The 18,693-nt window shown below is 33.3% G+C and overlaps 3 protein-coding genes across 3 annotated transcripts in view; 2 read left to right on the top strand and 1 right to left on the bottom strand.

Moving 5' to 3' along the window:
- Positions 1-7,772, bottom strand: part of LOC139483998 (interaptin-like) — an 81,354-nt gene extending 73,582 nt beyond the window's left edge. Inside the window, exon 1 of the mRNA XM_071267719.1 lies at positions 7,222-7,772. Coding sequence (XP_071123820.1) covers positions 7,222-7,772 — 551 coding nt within the window. The remainder of the gene's footprint in view (positions 1-7,221) is intronic.
- A 2,778-nt stretch (positions 7,773-10,550) lies between these two features.
- On the top strand, positions 10,551-14,013 carry LOC139485064 (uncharacterized). The gene has a single exon (XM_071269181.1). It carries the CDS (start codon positions 10,972-10,974, stop codon positions 13,339-13,341), a length of 2,370 nt encoding a protein of 789 aa, XP_071125282.1. The 5' UTR covers positions 10,551-10,971; the 3' UTR covers positions 13,342-14,013.
- A 68-nt stretch (positions 14,014-14,081) lies between these two features.
- On the top strand, positions 14,082-15,243 carry LOC139485065 (integrase/recombinase xerD homolog). Its single transcript, XM_071269182.1, has one exon. It carries the CDS (start codon positions 14,082-14,084, stop codon positions 14,670-14,672), a length of 591 nt encoding a protein of 196 aa, XP_071125283.1. The 3' UTR covers positions 14,673-15,243.
- The last annotated feature ends 3,450 nt before the right edge of the window (positions 15,244-18,693 follow it).

The following is an 18,693-nucleotide window of genomic DNA, read 5'->3' as shown; positions in this document are numbered from 1 at the left end:
TTGTACTGTTATACATGTACATGTACCACTGTCCAAGGTTAGGGGGAGGATCGGAATACCGCTAACATGTTTTACCCCGCCACATTATTTATGTATGTTTCTGTCCCAAGTCAGGAGCCTGTAATTCAGTGGTTGTCGTTTGTTTATGTGTTACATATTTGTTTTTCCTTCATTTTTGTATATAAATAAGGCCTTGGTTTTCTGGTTTGAATTGTTATACATGTCATATCAGGGCCTTTTATAGCTGTCTGTGTTGTATAGGCTTTGATCATTGTTGAAGGCTGTACGGTGACCTATAGTTGTTAATGTCTGTGTCATTTTGGTCTCTTGTAGACAGTCTCATTGGCAATCATACCACATCTTCTTTTTTATAATGACTGCTGATCACCACTGTGTCCATACTGGGACTATTATGGTCCAACAACCAGTGGCGGATCCAGAAATTTTCATAAGTGCAGGCCCACAAAATTTCACAGAAAAGGATGGCAAGCCCCCTGGCCCCCTTCTAAATCAGCCTCCTGACAACTCCAAAGAATAAATCATCATGTACGAGTACGGTATCCGGTCGTTCCGGCCCCAAACCGATCCGGCCCCAAGTCAATCCGGCCCAAAGTCGATCCGGCCCAAGTCGATCCGGCCCACGTCGATCCGTCCCCAAGTCGATCCGGCCCCATAATAAAATATGAATTAACTAGATTTTGGTGGAATTTGTCACAAACTTTAACAGTATAAATGGAATTTGAAAAAAGTGTCCGATCGATGATGGATGACAACAGGTCAGTGAAGTATTGGAGTACCAGTTAACGAACTATTTTAAATCCATACGAAAATTAGTGTTATTGTGTCTGTTTGTATCGCAGTTTCTACATTTTTAAATTATGAAGTTATTTTCCATGATAACTTTTACTTTGAATTTCATGGCGATTTTTCTTTTATTTAGTTCACACACAGAATAGCTAAATGAATATTTACAGTCCAATGGACCTATAAAATTTAACGCATAATAATGACTTATTTAATCAAATCATTAGTCTATAATTGGTTTGTTTATTCAACAGTTGTCTGATGATTGTGATCTAAGGTAATGCCACTCGTAATCACTTAATTCAATCCAATACTCACTCAGATTAATTAAAGATACGTAATTTGTTTTTCAACAAGGTCTTTCTAGTTTGATCTTCTGGTTGGTGTATATTATAATAATTATTTGTATGTTTTTTCAGGTTACTTCATAGGCTTCTATAACATATAAAAATATTCTATTCTATAACACTTTTTTTTTGTAACATCGGATATAGTCAATATATTTTTCTTATTTTGACAAGTGTGTAGATAAAAAAAAAGTCATATGATATCCATTATTCTTTATTGCAAGAAAACAACAAAACAATGACATTGAATGCACGTTTTCACTCTCTAAAATATAATATCAGCACTCTTTTATAGAAAGGATTCGGCAAACCAAACAACATTTCTCAATTTTAGAAATTTTAAGAACTTAAAAAGAAAAACAAAGTTTATATGTATCAGCTTAAAATTTCTAAAATTGAGAAATGTTGCTCAATACGGAACGACCAGATACCGGCTTGTACCGTTCATGTATGTAACTATTTGTTATTATATGTTACAAAAGATGAAAGACTTGTTAGGATCACAGTCAATTGAAAGAAAATGCTAATTACTGCTGATTAATGTTGATGTCTGAATTCTTTTATATACGTTTTAATATAATTATACCCAATAATCTTGAAAACTTGTAATAAAGACATAATCAACCTAGTTGTTTTATACTCATCTAAAGAAAATGTTTTTCAAAGGCCTTTTTCCTTTTTTTTACCGTAACGTTACACCTTTAACATTATAATAAAAAAAAAATAAACATTTATGAATTACAATTAATATATATTTATTTTTATTCCTTAGAAATATTTCTTTTTATTGGGGCCGGATCGACTTTACATATGGGCCGGATCGACGTGTGGCCGGATCGACGTGGGACGGATCGACTTGGGCCGGATCGACTTGGGCCGGATCGACGTGGGGCCGGATCGACCCGAAAGCTACGAGTACATCAAAGATCATCAAACTGTCTACCCCACATGCAAACATCTTTTTGGAAGTTCTTTGTGTTGCAAGTTTTTGGGTTCGAAGGATCGTATAAAATGATTGCCTTTGGGGTCATTGTCAAATATAGAGCTGTGCATTGTAAAAAGCTAAATTATATAATTTGCAACAGCTGACACTATAGTATCCTATAGTGCACTGAAACCCTTGCCAATAACAATACCGTGCACTTTGCACATAAGAAACCATATTGCTCACCTCGTAATTCTTGTATTCTTCTAATCAGTATCGTCGGGTTTGTTTATTTACACCAGAAATCAATGAAGCGATGAAAGTGCTGGAAACGAAATTACATCTTCGGTAAATTCCGTGATTTTAATATTTTCTAATCAATATGTCCAAGCAATGAAAAATGAATGGTTATTATTTTTATAAATAGAGCATACGTTTTGTGTATTAACTATTTAAAATCTAAGCTTTAAACGAAGAAATCTAATGTACAAAAGTATCTCAATCATTTAACCGTTTTAATACGCAGTTTAAAGTGTAAATTATACACATTACTGTTCTATTTTTAGAGAATAGCAATAATACATAAATGTACAGTTTCTTACCAAAATAGCAACATAATTTCAAGATTAAATCATCACATTGTCACATGATTATATAATCTGTACCAAATTGACAGTTTGTGGTGAGTTATCATCATAACTAATCACTATAGCAAATGAACACTTTATCATACTATGTACCTATAACCTAGTGGGAAAACGGTACTATTTATTCTGCCATTGGCGACAATGTTAACATTTTCTAAATTTACCACTTTTTAAGATAAAAACCTGGATAAAACAGTTATATGTTGTGTTAGTACTTTATTACTCTGTTTTAAAAATTAAAGCCAAATAGTATCATGACCAACTTCCAACGGAGCTTTTTTATGTTATCCATGCCCACCGTCATTTTGCACCAAATTTATGAAATTTTGCAAGTCTTTTCGAATAATTCTCTAGAAAATATTTCAATAGGTTTTAAAATTTATATTGTAAATATACACACTGCAGTTATTCATAGATAAATAAAAAAATATATTGTACCCTTACATCCAATCACAGCACTCCTAATTTGACTTCCTTCACCTGCCTTGGGTACACAAAAGGCCAACCTAATGCTGGGAAAATTAAATACTACCGTTTTCCCTAGTATCATGATTTCAATCCGACCCCACTTACGGACGCGTTGAACATATAATGCATGCCACTTATTAATAGCCAATCAGACGTTAAAATGACCTTCATTTCCCCCATAATCATTCCGGAAACAGCCACGAAGCAGCCATTAGATAGTATTTATAACCAATTAAATAACAGAAATACCGTTAACAGATTTACCCGAACCTGACGTTTAGCCTCTGACTAATCAGACCGTATCACCATGGTGATACGGTAATTATGTACAACACTTGACGTCAGTATATGAAAATATTGATTAAGAAGGTATAGAAAAATAATACACGCACACTATTATCCACCACAGGCCTAAATCGTTAGTCCACAAACAACGAGGCTGATAAAACCTAGCACTTTGAACACAGCCACCGGCATGGTGTGAATTTGAAAGCTTCCCAAATTAGTACTTTAACTATCCATTTCTACCCATAGAAAACTTTTGCCCTTCATTTATCAGATTTAAAAATGAAATATGTTGATATTAATGGTATATTAAAATTATTGGGGAATTCAAACCATTCCTATTGTAAGTGAAAAAAAACTAAATTTATATCAGGGTGATTGAAATGAGGAAAAAAGGGGGGGGGGCGGGGTGTCGGGACTGATTAGGAGTTCAGGGCCCCCTTTTTGGAAAATATATACAAGCCCCTCTTAGGCAGTCGGTGGGCGTGGTCTTCAGTTGTATTATCTTAAAAGCTTTACACCTGTAATATTCTAAAGTGTAAATCAAGGCAAATTAATGTAAATTATCTTTGCATTGGGGTCTATTAAAGGGTATTTTTGGGGGAAGAAAGAAGGGAAGGTGAGTCCATGGGAGGTAATCCCAACCCCCTCAATTTGAGAATATGCTATTATCTTGTAAACGGTCCAGATCTCCACCCCTAAACCATATATATTCTTGAATGGGACGATAAAACAAATCAAATGAAATGAAAGGGAGGTCCCTTGGTGTTACCCCACCCTGTTCAATTTGAGAATGTGCTATTATCTTGTAAACGATCAAGATCCCCACCCCTAAACCATATATATTCTTGTAGGGGACAATAAAATTAATGAAATGAAATAAAAGGGAAGTCCCTAGAGGGTCACCCCACCCCCTCTAGTTTGAAAACTTGTAAACGGTCAAGATCCCCACCCCGAAACCATATATATATATTCTTGTATGGAACAAAAAACACATCAAATGAAATATAGGGAGAGTCCATGGGGGTCACCCCACCCCCTATGTTTGAAAAACTTTTAAATGGTTGAGATCCCCAATGGTTAGTTGAAAAAATTTCCGGATCCCTGATCTCCACCCTTAAACCGTATATAATTTCTTGTATGAGACAACAAAACAAATCAAATGAATATGGGATCATCCCCTTTGTCTTGGGTTGGGATCCGCCTGGCATACCATCTAGCTAGCTATAAAGGCTTTATAAATATGAAATAAATCAAACAAGGAAATTAACACTGCAGGCAACTGTTTTGAATTTTAAAAAAGCCTTTAATAACAATGTTAAATTTTTTGTGCATTTATTTTTTGCTTATTTTCAATAGATTTCAAGATTTCAAGATTTATTGATAACGCTCAGACACATAAATGTGTAACATGAGGTCAAAGTATAATACATAAACAATTGAATGACGAAATGAGCATGCAGTACTATCTAAACACATAGAAATACAATAATAATGGTAAATATTTTAGAATAAACAAGCAATTTTCTTAATAAAATATGACAATCGTTTGTAGACCTCCATATTACATATGGACAATAATCCTTCCATTTTAATATATTGAGGATTAATAGTATAATATTTAGGTAAGTATTTGTTTCTATAATTAACAATAGAATCATGTTGACATACAAATAAAACATGAAATTCATCACCAATAAATTTATGACATAAAGTACATATTCTCTCTGGTCTAGGTATATTTATATTAATAATGGACAAAATTGCATGATTGAAAATTGTATGATAAGAAAAATCTGCATGCATGTTATAGAGACGAGACTGGGAATTTGACAAAGAGAAAACAACCCAACCAAAGAGCAGACAACGGCCAAAGGTCACCTATGGGTCTTCAATGCAATGAGAAAATTTCGGCACTGGTCTTCAGCTCATTAATATGTATCCTAAATGAGACTGAGATACAGCTCTCAGTTGCATTAATAAAAACCTCACAATAAGTTCTGAATATCAGAATTAACAGTATTGCAAGATTCTCTCAAAATGTACACATAGAGCTGAGAAACTGTAAAACTAATCATGCTTATTTAACATTAAAGTCCTTGGAATCAATCTTAATATCCATACTCTTGTACAAAGGAATATAAGTATGCAAAAGACATATATGGTCTTCAAAAATAAGAATATCAATGCTATGAATTTATGACAAGATCTTAATCAAGCAATAATTTCGGTTTGTTTAAATATTTCGGAGGTTATTATGACCTCCTTTTTTGTGATGATGTTTTTGTTTTTAAGTTGGGATAATTGACAACTAATAGTGTTTGGCGAAAGGTGCTTTATTATAATAATGCAATAATATACAATTATACCAAACATGGTATCAATAAGCAACAATGAACAAGTGTGAATATGAAGCACCTTAACCCAAACGAAGTCGCCAAACAGGAAAGAAAAAAAAAGAAAAAAAAGAGAAGAAGGATACCCTTCATACAGCTTGACATTGTACATGATAATAATTTCGTTAATCAAGCAAATGACAAAAATGTAAAACTAAAATTTCATCAACAACATTGTAATTCATGTGTAATTCATGCAATTATTATCTTTGACAACAGTGTCAAAATCAGTGCTACATCATGCATAATAAAGGCATTAAAAAAAAAATATGGATAATTTCAGTCATAAATAGACACCCTTGTAAATACAGCGGAGGGAAAGGGGGGACTTCTACTCTACACAATCATGGCACTAGTGATCACACTATTAAACACTACTTAGTCTAGGTGAACTTATAACTCGCTTATAATGCAAGGAACAAAAAAAATAAAAAATAATAATATTACTAAACATATCTGCCTCAAAGATATTCTAAACGAACTTGCGGATAATCATACACAGTAACACGCCCGCATCTGCAGGAGAATATTATCTCTTTTATATCATATAGTACACACCTGAAAAACAGGGGAAGCAATCACACCTGTCACTGCAAGAGTTTTGCAAAATTATGATATTCGGAGTTATCACACAAAAACACGACCGCATTAGCAGGGGAATATGATCTCTCTCTTAAAATATAGAACACACCTGAATATTCAGGGGAAGTAATCACACCTGACACTGCAGGGGGTTAAAAATAATATCATAATATTTCGAGTTGTTACTCATAAATATAGTACACACCTGAAAAAAAAAACAGGTGAAGCAATCACACCTGGCATAGCAGGGGATTTAAAAATAATATCATAATATTTGAGTTGTTACTCATAAGTATAGTACACACCTGAAAAAAACAGGGGAAGCAAACACACCTGACACTGCAGGGGGTTTAAAAATAATATCAAAATATTTGAGTTGTTACTCATAAATATAGTACACACCTGAAAAAAAAAAAAAAACAGGGGAAGCATCACACCTGACATAGCAGAAGGTTTCACAATATCATCATTAATATGTATTATAAAAAATTTAAAAAATTATAATATTAGCGATATATGCAATAATTTGTCATCTCAATAGTCTCCAAATTGAGACGAGAGTGCGGCCTTGTTCTTCTGAAAACGTATGAGACCAATGTTTGTGACCCCTTTCCAACGAACGCAAAACTTCGGCATGAAAATCCTTAATCTCGGTAAAAGGATATTTTTCGGCAAGATATAACAGATTAATTAAATGCTTTTGTCTTAGCATTGAAATGGCTTGTTCTTCTATGTTGTGCATAATAAATAGTTCACCTCTAACTAACTGTACGAATCCGAAGTCTTCATCAGAATAACTCAATGATTTGGTTTGGGCATGTTCATGTGGCCATGGCACATCGTATTTTACCCGATCCTTAGCGGCCCTTGCTTCACCCGAAACTGCTTTACGTTTTTGTTTGTCTTTGAACAATAGATATGGAAAATCTTTACCTTTAATTTTCGCTTGGCAATTATTCCTATCATTATCTGATTTATCACATGAAGTTCTTTTATCGACACCGAAAGTTTTCTTAGCCACAAGGTGCGCGTTTTGTTCAGCCAACAACAGATCCCGTTCCAATATTTTGTTCTGAATTGTTAATTCTTCAATTGTTTTATCCAGTTCATTCACCGTGTTTGTAGACGTAAGAATTTTTGGATGAACGCTAACACTTGCATTATCTGATTTTGGTGCAAAAGTCTCATGTTGAACCACGTGTTGAGAGGTTAAATCTCCAACTTCGTAAACTGATGCAAACTCGTTCTGCATATCAAAAGAAGGTAAAGTGAAATCCTTTAGATAAGCTGGAGGTTTCCTAGTTCTCTTATTTTCCATCGCATTGTCATCAAATACAAAAAATTATCAAATACATAATAAAACGTGGCTGGAACATGCTCTTTGCTAAAACCACATGCTAACTAAGCATCGGATGACGCAACAAGGGGAGGCAAATCTAGTACACGGCGTTATCAATTAGGTACAATGAGAGTTGCCTCCCATTGTACGCAATTGTTTGTACCAACAAAAATAAAAACACAAAGTTAATCTAGAATTATTTTTTTATCATTTTTTTTATGTTTAGGTTGTCAGCAAGATGAAAAGGACAAATATTGCAGTTCAAAATTCAAAATGTGGATAAGCTGAGGTTCTTGAAAGGTCATACCTTTGCAGATTTTCATATTTTGCATGAATGAATTTAAAGTTTATATGATGGATGGCAGAGAAAGAAAAAAAAAACTTTTCAATTATCCTGCTCCCGAAGGATAAATGTAAAACATCTTGTTTTCGGTAAGTTTTATGCTCCTGTTTTAATAGTGTTAGTGCATTCATCTGTCCAGTCTTTCCTCTAAATTGTATCCTCTTTAAGTTTTTGGTGAGTGTTCACAATGAATTTCAGTAAGTAACTTGTGGATTTACATGTTTATACTCAAAATTAATTTAGTACTAATATTAATGAGATTCTAGCATGACATCCTGGAAAATGCTTGTTAATCATGTTTATGTTCCAGAACATATGAGTATTTGGACTGTACGCGTACAGTCTGCCCAATGTCAAGTTTATTAGAAACAAATGTACAGAACAGATCAACATAACTGAAATCTTTAATAGATTAATACAAAAAGTTGGCAGTTGAAATAAAAACACATGTTTGGTTGAGCTGGTACTAGACACTTTTTTTACATAAATAAGGCCGTTAGTTTTCTCGTTTGAATTGTTTTACATTGTCTTATCGGGGCCTATTATAGCTGACTATGCGATATGGGCTTTGCTCATTGTTGAAGGCCATACGGTGACCTATAGTTGTTAATGTCTGTGTCATTTTGGTCTTTTGTGGATAGTTGTCTCATTGGCAATCATACCACATCTTCTTTTTTATACTACAAGTATACTCAAATGGTGTGACTGTATGCATATGGTGGGACTGTAAGTGTATACTTTTATGTTCTGGACCGTAAACGTACGGTCCAAAAACTGATATGATCTGGAACATTTATACATGTCTTAAAATTAATATCAAACACATTGTTTTTTTTTTAACTTGGTAATAAGTTATTCAAAGAACTATAATGTTTTGAGATTATCAAAATCAAAAATATCCCATTTTTACATTTGATAAAGAAGAAGATTATTGATGTATGTTTAAATGTATATTAAAATGAGACAGCAAGCCAAACAACACAAAAAATAAGGATAAAACAATATGAATTTTTGTATCAATGTTATAATTTCCAATATATCCAAAGGTATTTTTTGATTGAAATAAAACACAAGTTGAAATCTGTCAGAACTTTAAAAGCGTAAAGAAATATTGTTTCTGTTGTCTGCATTTTGTATAATATATTGCAAATTCTTGTGAATAATGGAATGTTATTATAGTTGCCTAAAGTTTTAAAATTGATCTTTATATATATATTATATATATAACTTGGGAAAATACCCAAATGTTATAAAGAACAATAAATTAATTGATTGTTATATAATATAAGAAAAGGAAGATGTGGTATATTGCTAATTTGACAACTCTCCATCAGAGACCAAAGGATGTAGGAGGTTAGCAACTGATGACACTGGATAACCTTTAACATTCAGTTAAATCCATACCGCATAGCTATTTTTACTGAAAATCATATTATTGCTACATGTATGCAAACAATTTTGTATAATACATAACTTCTCTTTTTCAGAAGGATTGAAATTCATCACCTAGAATAAATGGAGAAAACATAGATACAAGACCAGAATAAATTCAAAGACAAAAGTTGGATCAGTTATTATTTTCATCACTCAGTCAATGATTTGTAGTTCTTTTAAATACCAAAAGATATTGAAACCACAATAATGTCAAAGTTCTGTGCTGAATGACCAAAAAGTGGACTATATAGATACCATCAAACAATGCTGGATGATAAGAAACTATTAATGTTTTGTGTGGAGGGATATTGTGAAAAAAATAGATTTACTTACATAGCTATTAGTATGTTAACCCTAAAAATAGAGCTTTTCATTGATTTCAAATGGTAAATAATTGTGTTTCAAGAAAGTATTCTATAATTCATGAATAAACATATATTGATACTTACATTATCTGCTATGTTGTTTAAAAGTCTAGTTTTGAACAGTTATAGAACAATATGTTGAATTAACATTTCCAAAGAAAAAAGATATTCAATTAAAAGGATTCATCTAATAACAATTTACTACCAAATAGAATACATTGTAACATACACATTACTGTATATTTATATCTATATATTTAAAACTTGAATCCCATAGGATTTTAATTTGTCCCATGGGATATTAAAAATCCCATGGGATAATTACAGTCCCATGGGATTTAACCAAAATCCGATGGGATAATGGTCAATCCCATGGGATTTTGCCCTGTCCCATGGGATATTGAAAATCCCATGTTTTTATAAATCAAATAGCAAAATAAATATAATAGTAACAGTAGAAAACCAATGAAATTATTGAATCCCATGTAATTCCGCACATTTATGTAATTTCAACCGTTTGAAGGAACTGAATTAGATTGATATTAATTTCTTCTAGTTGTCTCCCATAGACCGTTAGTTAGTTTCCCGCGCTTCATGGGTTATAGCCATTCAGCACGACAGGGCCGACTCGACTAGACGTGTTTCTCAGTTATAGTAAATATGGATTCCGATACACCTCATGAAGAAATATCTTTGCGGACAGTTTTAGACGCAGTTAATCGCCAAAAGCAGGATATCGAAGTTCTTGTTGACACTAAGATAAGTGAAAAGATAAATAGTTTGCGCGACGAAATCCATGGCACAAACCAGAGCATGAAGTCTCAAGTTAAGAAGCTGAAGTCGGACTCCCAGTACAAATGGCGTTCGGAAGGTAACAAAATTCAGTTCAATTACAATACAGAAAACCTTGAAGATTTAACCCAAGCTATTTGGGCTATTGACAATGGCAAAGTTGATTATGCTAGAGACATTGTTGCATCCTGTACAGATAGGCTTAAACATAGAAATAAGCTTATAAAGATCGCGGATACTTCTGATGGAGGGTGGGATACAGCTCGCCAGTACGAGGCAAACCCTATTGCTAGTGATTCTGAAGATGAGTCCAAGATTATCAGGGCTGAAAACAGGGCCATTAGGAAGAAAAAGAGTAAGAGCAAACCAGCAGCTAAACAGCAGCAGATTCCTGCCACCGCTAGCTCTAGCTTCAACTCTCAACAGCCCTTTCGAGGGGGCCAGCCGTCTTGGTATGGAGGTTTCCCGTATGCCCAGGACCAGTACGCTGGAAAATCTCAACGGGGACCATGCTTCAACTGTGGGTCGTACAAACACTGGAGAGTTAACTGCCCCTTCCAAAACAACAAGACAGCAGCATCAAACAAAAGAAACTAGCTTTGTAAAAGATGAGTATAATTTTGACATTAGTTCTTTAGATAATGAGTCTGCTCAAAATTTTACACATGATTATTACGAATATGAGCAAGATGGTACTGATATTATTGTTAAAGGTAGGCTGAAGGAAAATATACAATTTTGGATAGATATTGGTGCTTATGACTATATAATTGATACTATAAGAGATGGTTATAAGATACCATTTTATTCCATTCCTCCGTTTACGTATTTATTCAACAATTTATCAGCTTTGAAAAATTCCGATTTTGTACATACAGCTATTCAAGATTTATTACATAGAGGTTTAATAGTTCAGTGTGACCAACGACCTTTTGTTGTTAATCCTCTTACTGTATCAGTTCAGTCTAATTTAAAGAAAAGATTGATACTTGATTTGAGAGCGGTAAATAAACATTTATGGAAACAGAGCGTTAAATTTGAGGACATGAGGACTGCTCAACAGCATATTAAATTGAATTATTCCATGTTTAAGTACGACATTCATTCAGCTCATCACCATATTGACATTTTTGAACCACACACAGAGTACTTAGGTTTTTCATGGATCATTAATGGCTGTCCTACATTTTTCAAATTTCTTGTTTTACCATTTGGTTTGAGTACAGCTTGTTTTATTTTTACTAAACTGACTAGGCCACTTGTGAAGAAATGGCGATCTGAAGGTAAGCAAGTTATAATGTATCTTGATGATGGTTTGGGTATAGAACAAGATCAAGAAATGTGCAAGATTGTGTCAGAACAAGTTAAGCTAGATTTAGTTAGAAGTGGCTTTGTACCTAAAGCAGAAAAGTCTTTGTGGGAACCTACTAAACGTTTGGTTTGGTTAGGTACATATATTGATACAGAAAATGGTTTTTACAAAATACCAGATAACAGAATAAATAAGATGATACATTCTATTGATGACATTATATCTTGTTTGACTGGGCGTAAAAGCGTGTTTGTGAAAAAAGTTGCATCTGTTGTAGGTCAGATAATATCTACATACTTAGTTATTGGAAATTTAGTTTATTTAATGACTAAACATTTAACTATAGACGTGAACACATCTGCGTCTTGGTATTCTTATATTAAACTTTCAGAATCTAGTATTGAACAGTTACAATTCTGGAAACTGTATATAAGTGAAGTTAATGTAAAACATTTCAGTGTTGATGAATCATGTCATAGTATTATCTACAGTGACGCTAGTGATACAGGTTTTGGTGGTTATATTGTAGAAGCACCACAAAACATTGCACATGGTATGTGGGTTGAATCAGAACGTAGTAATAGTTCAACTTGGAAGGAACTTTCTGCGGTAAAGAAAGTTTTGCTGTCCTTAATAAACATTATATCCGGAAAAAAGGTTAAATGGTTTACAGATAATCAAAATGTTGTGAGCATTGTAAGCAAAGGAAGTACTAAAACTATTTTACAGAATTTAGCATTAGACATATTTAGCGCATGTTTGAAGTACAATGTCAACATTGATATAGTTTGGATACCTAGGACACTAAACGAAAAAGCTGATTTTCTGAGTCGTATCGTTGATCATGATGATTGGGGAATATCATATTACATTTTTCAATTGATAGAATCTTTATGGGGCCCGCATGAAGTAGATTGGTTTGCTTCTGATCACAATTTCAAGTTACTGGTATTTTATTCAAGATTTTGGAATGAAAATTCTTCTGGTATTGATGCGTTTACAGTAGATTGGTATGGGGTTAACGGTCTTTTTGTACCACCTGTATTTCTTATACCACGTGTTATTAATTACATGAGACAATGCAACGCTGTAGGTACATTGATTGTTCCTTGCTGGCCATCCGCAAGTTATTGGCCTATGTTATGCCCAAATGGGGGCGATTTCACAGATCAAGTTATTGCATATGTAGAATTACCAAGCGGTAAGGAGTTTTATACTCCTGGTAAAAGCAAGAAGGCCATTTTTGGTAATACTGATCTTACTTTTAAGATGTTAGCTTTGAGGCTAGATTTCAGATTATAACACTGATATGTATGAAGGTTGTAAACCTATTTTTTTTTATGAAGCTGTTAATGCTTATCTGGATTTTACAGATGATATGTTAAAGGCTGTATTAGTGCCTTGTTTGTGTACTAACGTTACAATGCATATCTGAATTGGTTTCAGATTTTGGCATTAAGGCTTTAAATGGCCTTGTTGAGAACTAATATACTAACAAATACAAATGCTTATGATCAGCATTAAGACTATTGTACATAGTCTTGTGAGATGTACTAACAAGTATTTTTGTGTTGATAGTTTCTTACATTTAAGATTCTGTTATTGTTTAATTATTGTTTATACATGTATTTTTGCAGGCCTATGAATCTGAGATTAATTTTTTGCCACCAGCTCTGCATACCAATGTTGATGTTCTTATGGATTTACTTTGCGAATCTAAAGCTGACAGTACCGTTAAAACTTATCATGCAGGATTTATCCGTTGGAAAAAGTGGGCTGTTCATAACGGTATAAGTCGTTGTGATATTTTACCGGCAAAATCTTTGCACGTTGCACTATATTTATCTTCATTAGTTCAGAACAGTCACACTGCTAGTCCGGTTATTTCAGCATTTTATAGTATACAATGGGCACATCATATGATTGGTCAAACGTCTCCTACCGAAAATTTAGTTGTGAAAAATGTTTAAGAAGGTGCAAAACGCCGATTAGCTACTCGAATTGAGAAAAAGGAACCAGTTACTCCTGAGATTCTATCTAAAATGTATAGTTCGTCATTTAAGGAATATAATGTTATGTCACAGCGTTTTATATGTGCGTGTTTACTAGCTTACTCAGGTTTTTTAAGAGTGTCCGAGCTATTAAATATACGGAGATGTGATATCATTTTTGAATTAGGTTATATATCTATATTTATTCCGAAAAGTAAAACTGATATTTATCGTGATGGCAATTCTGTAGTTATAGCATGTATGGATTCAGATATGTGTCCAGTTAAGAATTTAAAGTTATATTTGTTGTGGGTTGATATTTCGCCGGAATCAGAAGAATTTATTTTTAGAAATTTAACAAAATTCAAGGATAGATATGTTCTTCGGAAGGAAAATAAACCACTGTCTTATACACGTATGAGAGAATTATTTATTGAAGCTTTTCAACCATTTGTGTCAGATATTAAGAAATATGAATTGCACAGTTTACGTTCTGGCGGAGCTACAACTTGCGCTAATTTAGGTATTTCCGATCGATTGTTCAAAAGACATGGCAGATGGCGTTCAGAGACGGCCAAGGACGGTTACATTAAAGATTCTTTAAAAGACAGATTAATTGTTTCTGAAAATTTAGGTTTATAACCTGGTATTGACTTTTTATTTTCAAAGTGAATTAAGTTCTATAAGCAAGATAAAAAATTTATTTCCCGTTCTTTGTTTTTTCAGCACATGGCACTGTCGTGTGGGTATTCAATTTGAACTTTAGTTTGGTTTTTATTAGTATTATGTGCTTAGAGGTAGTCTATGGGCGTAGTTATTGTAGAAGAAATGTAATTTCAACCGTTTGAAGGAACTGAATTAGATTGAAATTAATTTCTTCTAGTTGTCTCCCATAGACCGTTAGTTAGTTTCCCGCGCTTCATGGGTTATAGCCATTCAGCACGACAGGGCCGACTCGACTAGACGTGTTTCTCAGTTAAATTTTTTATCTTGCTTATGTGAATTTATTTGATGTTATATGAAATGTTTTGATTTCAGTAGTAATTATGAATTACTTGACTATATTTTGTCGACGTGATATTATGTATCATAATGTGCAATTAAAATCAGCACATGGCACTGTCGTGTGGGTATTCAATTTGAACTTTAGTTTGGTTTTTATTAGTATTATGTGCTTAGAGGTAGTCTATGGGCGTAGTTATTGTAGAAGAATGGTTATATTCATGACATTGTAGCTCTTGTTTGAGGCGGCGGCGGATTTGCAAATGAGTGTTTTGCAAATTTAAAGTGTCCAGTGTTTGTTGCATTTTTAGTTACCATAGAAATTTGTTAAGTACCATGCAAACTTTGTTTATTATATATAAAGGTTACTAAAATTGTATATTATTGTGGTTTTTTGTAATTTATTTGAGAATTCAAATATTTAGTTGGACGGCAAGCGCGCGATCCAACAATCCAACAATTTTCCAACATTGACGTAATTTCGACGCCTGTTCGTCAGTTCTGCTAAAACTTTTGGTTATTACAGTTAGTATTTTATTTGCTCGTAAATTATTTCAGTCAAAATGGTTAATTTTTCTTACAAACTTCATTTTTTTTAAAGGTTAAATTGTAAAGGAAAATAGTAAAGTTAGCGTTTTCAAAGTTTAAAAGGAATATTTCATTTTAGCGGACTCTTTGGAGTTTTATTTCTAGTTTATCTTTTAAAGTTAGGATTATTGAAATTGTTCATTGAAGTTCATGTTTACTGTTAACGTTTGTCTTTTTGTAATAAATAGGATTAAATAGGAAAACATTGGACAAGTAAGGGATAATTTCCTAAAGGTCTGGAAATTATAATAAACAAAACAGTTTATTTAAGGTTTTAAACTGTAGTCCATTGTTAGTTGTTATTCAGGAAACTTAAGGTTCTGAATATAACTAATAATAATAAACATTTTTTTATGTAACTGGTGATGTATCAGTTACAACTATATACAAAAATGTCAGAAAGAGGTCTTCTGACTAAATTCACTTAAAGCTAGGATTTTCTCTAAGGTAATTTATTTTTTTATTAAGATGGCAGGACTCAGCCTTTTTATGTATTTTTCTGACACACCAACATATTATCTCTTGAGTGTAGAGATAAGTTAATAAATATCTCTTGAGTTTAGAGATAAGTTAATAAATATCTCTTGAGTGTAGAGATAAATTACTACATGTATTATACTGAATAGATTCTTGTTATATCATCTAAGTCTATAGTTTAAGTATATTACTAGTTAAAATTGTTGTTTATCTTGAATATAAATGAAAATATATGATTCTTGAAATGAATAAAAGATAGAAACTTATTTACGTGACTTTTAGCAAATGCCTATATTATACTGACCAGCTCATATCTTGTAATACTGACTTTGTTATTTACAAACTACTCATAAAATTTGAGTAAAAACTCTTTGGTCGAAGCATTTCAAGCCCCTGCCCGCTACAATTAGATAAACAAGTGACAACTTTTCGACAGATTCATCTTTTTGATCACCAGTGAAGGTTATAAGCGGCTGAACACACATATTATATTCCTCCTTTCCCTAAATATCAGCACAACAATGTTAAATCTGAAAATTTGCGAGGAAGGAACACAAACTTGCTTCTGCATATTTGCAGATTTAACATTGCTGTGCTTATATATAATGGCCTTAAATGACATCAGACAACAGAAATATTTTGTACCCATCCGCTGCCTTTGAATTATGGCAATTATATAATATTACAACATATGGCATAAAACATAATGTCACAGTACAAATGTATGCTTCTAAAGAATCAAACACATGATCTTTCAGTTGTTGCAGGTGTTGTACGCTTTTGCGAGATTGCTAAATGGATCTTATTAAGCATTTAGTCTTATATGTATGCTTTTTTTAATTATTTTTTAGTGGCTTTGAACTAGCTGTCGGTAACTGCGAGTATTCTCAGATATGCACTTAGTGTCTACTTGTTGTTGGGATGTACAAGTACCCGGCCACGTTCATTTGTATTTGTAGTATTTGTATTTCAATTCATCTGATGAGTTAAGCCTTTTCAACTGATTTTTTATAGTTCGTTCTTATGTTGAACTGTTACACCACTGTCCCAGGTAAGGGTGAGGGATGAGATCCCGCTAACATGTTTAACCCCGCCACATTCTGTATGTATGTGCCTGTCCCAAACCAGGAGCCTGTAATTAAGTGGTTGTCGTTTGTTTATGTGTTATATTTTTGTTTTTCGTTCATTTTTGGTACATAAATAAGTTCGTAAGTTTTCTCGTTGGAATTGTTTTAAATTGTCATTCCGGATACTTTTATAGCTGACTATGTGGTATGGGCTTAGTTCATTGTTAAAGGCCGTACGGTGACCTATAGTTGTTAATTTCTGTGTCATTTGGTCTCATGTGGAGAGCTGTCTCATTGGCAATCATACCACATCTTCTTTTTTATATTTTATGTAAACTTATAATAAGGGAGACCTTTTTCTATTTTTCTGATACAATATGTGACTTGGTGTCTTACAGCCGAAAATATATATCCATTCTTTTATCATTATGATATCAACAAACTTGAATTATGATATTCAAATTGAATGTCTGATTAAACTTCAAAAATTGAAAAAAACGTATTTTGAATCAAACTATCAAACTAATGATTGGTGTGCTTCTTCTTTGAAAACGACGAATACATTAACACAAAAACCCATGTCCTACGTTCTGATAAAGCTGATAAGATCACCAGACTCAAGCTGGCAGCCACTTTTATCGGCCAATCAAGATAGCAGCCACTTTTTTCCAGCAGCCAATTTTGACGATATGTCTAAAAACCAAAAAACTGCGTGATGCTCAAACGTTCCAAAAATCGCTAAATCTTAGTTAAATGCAATCTAACAGCGGAAATCGACAATTTCACGGTTCCTGCTATCTTCTAAAGCATTTCATTCCGTTTTAAATATGTATGTAAGCGGTCTGTCCTTTATTTGACATTCGATAATTGATATTCAATATCCAACCGACTGCTAGCCGTCGGTTCAATATTTAAATTTAGTTGAAAATCACTATAAAGCCTGAGGGAAAAGATACCATTCTATGACCCCTTCAAGCTGTCATAAATTTTCGTTGTCCTCGAATATAAACCCTGATACAAGTTGTATATTTGTCTTTATGTTATATAGATTTTTATCAATAAAACATTACAGAGGATTCACCAAAGATGTAATTTAATATATAAAATATGAAACAAAATCCAATTACTCCAGAAACATATAGAAATATACATAGAAATACTTATGGAAAGCCAAAAAAGAAAAGAAATTAATAGTGAACACCTACCAGAGACTGCTTAAATGACGATGACCACCCTAAGACGACTTTGGACCTCTGTGGTGGCCAGACGGGCCCGGATCCCAGAAAAATATTTAAGTGGGGAATAGCTTGGGTCAATACCTTTAAAATGAGCTAGGTCCGGTTCGGAACTTTGCCGTTGGTATATGCCGAAAAGTACCGAATGTATGCATATGGTTAATACGGAAAATTACGTTAAGGGGCACTTTTGAACCTCTGTGTAGGCCAGACGGGCCCCGATCCCAGAAAAATATTTAAGTGGGGAATAGCTTGGATCAATACCTTTGAAATGAGCTAGGTCCGGTTCGGAAC

Source organism: Mytilus edulis, chromosome 8 (genome assembly GCF_963676685.1).
Source record: "Mytilus edulis chromosome 8, xbMytEdul2.2, whole genome shotgun sequence".
Taxonomy (NCBI): Eukaryota; Metazoa; Mollusca; class Bivalvia; order Mytilida; family Mytilidae; genus Mytilus; species Mytilus edulis.
This window is presented reverse-complemented; position numbering and strand designations above follow the sequence as displayed.

Coding starts and splice junctions, on each gene's coding strand:
- LOC139485064 (XM_071269181.1), top strand. CDS start 10,972: ATGGAGGGTGGGATACAGCTCGCCAGTACGAGGCAAACCCTATTGCTA.
- LOC139485065 (XM_071269182.1), top strand. CDS start 14,082: ATGTATAGTTCGTCATTTAAGGAATATAATGTTATGTCACAGCGTTTT.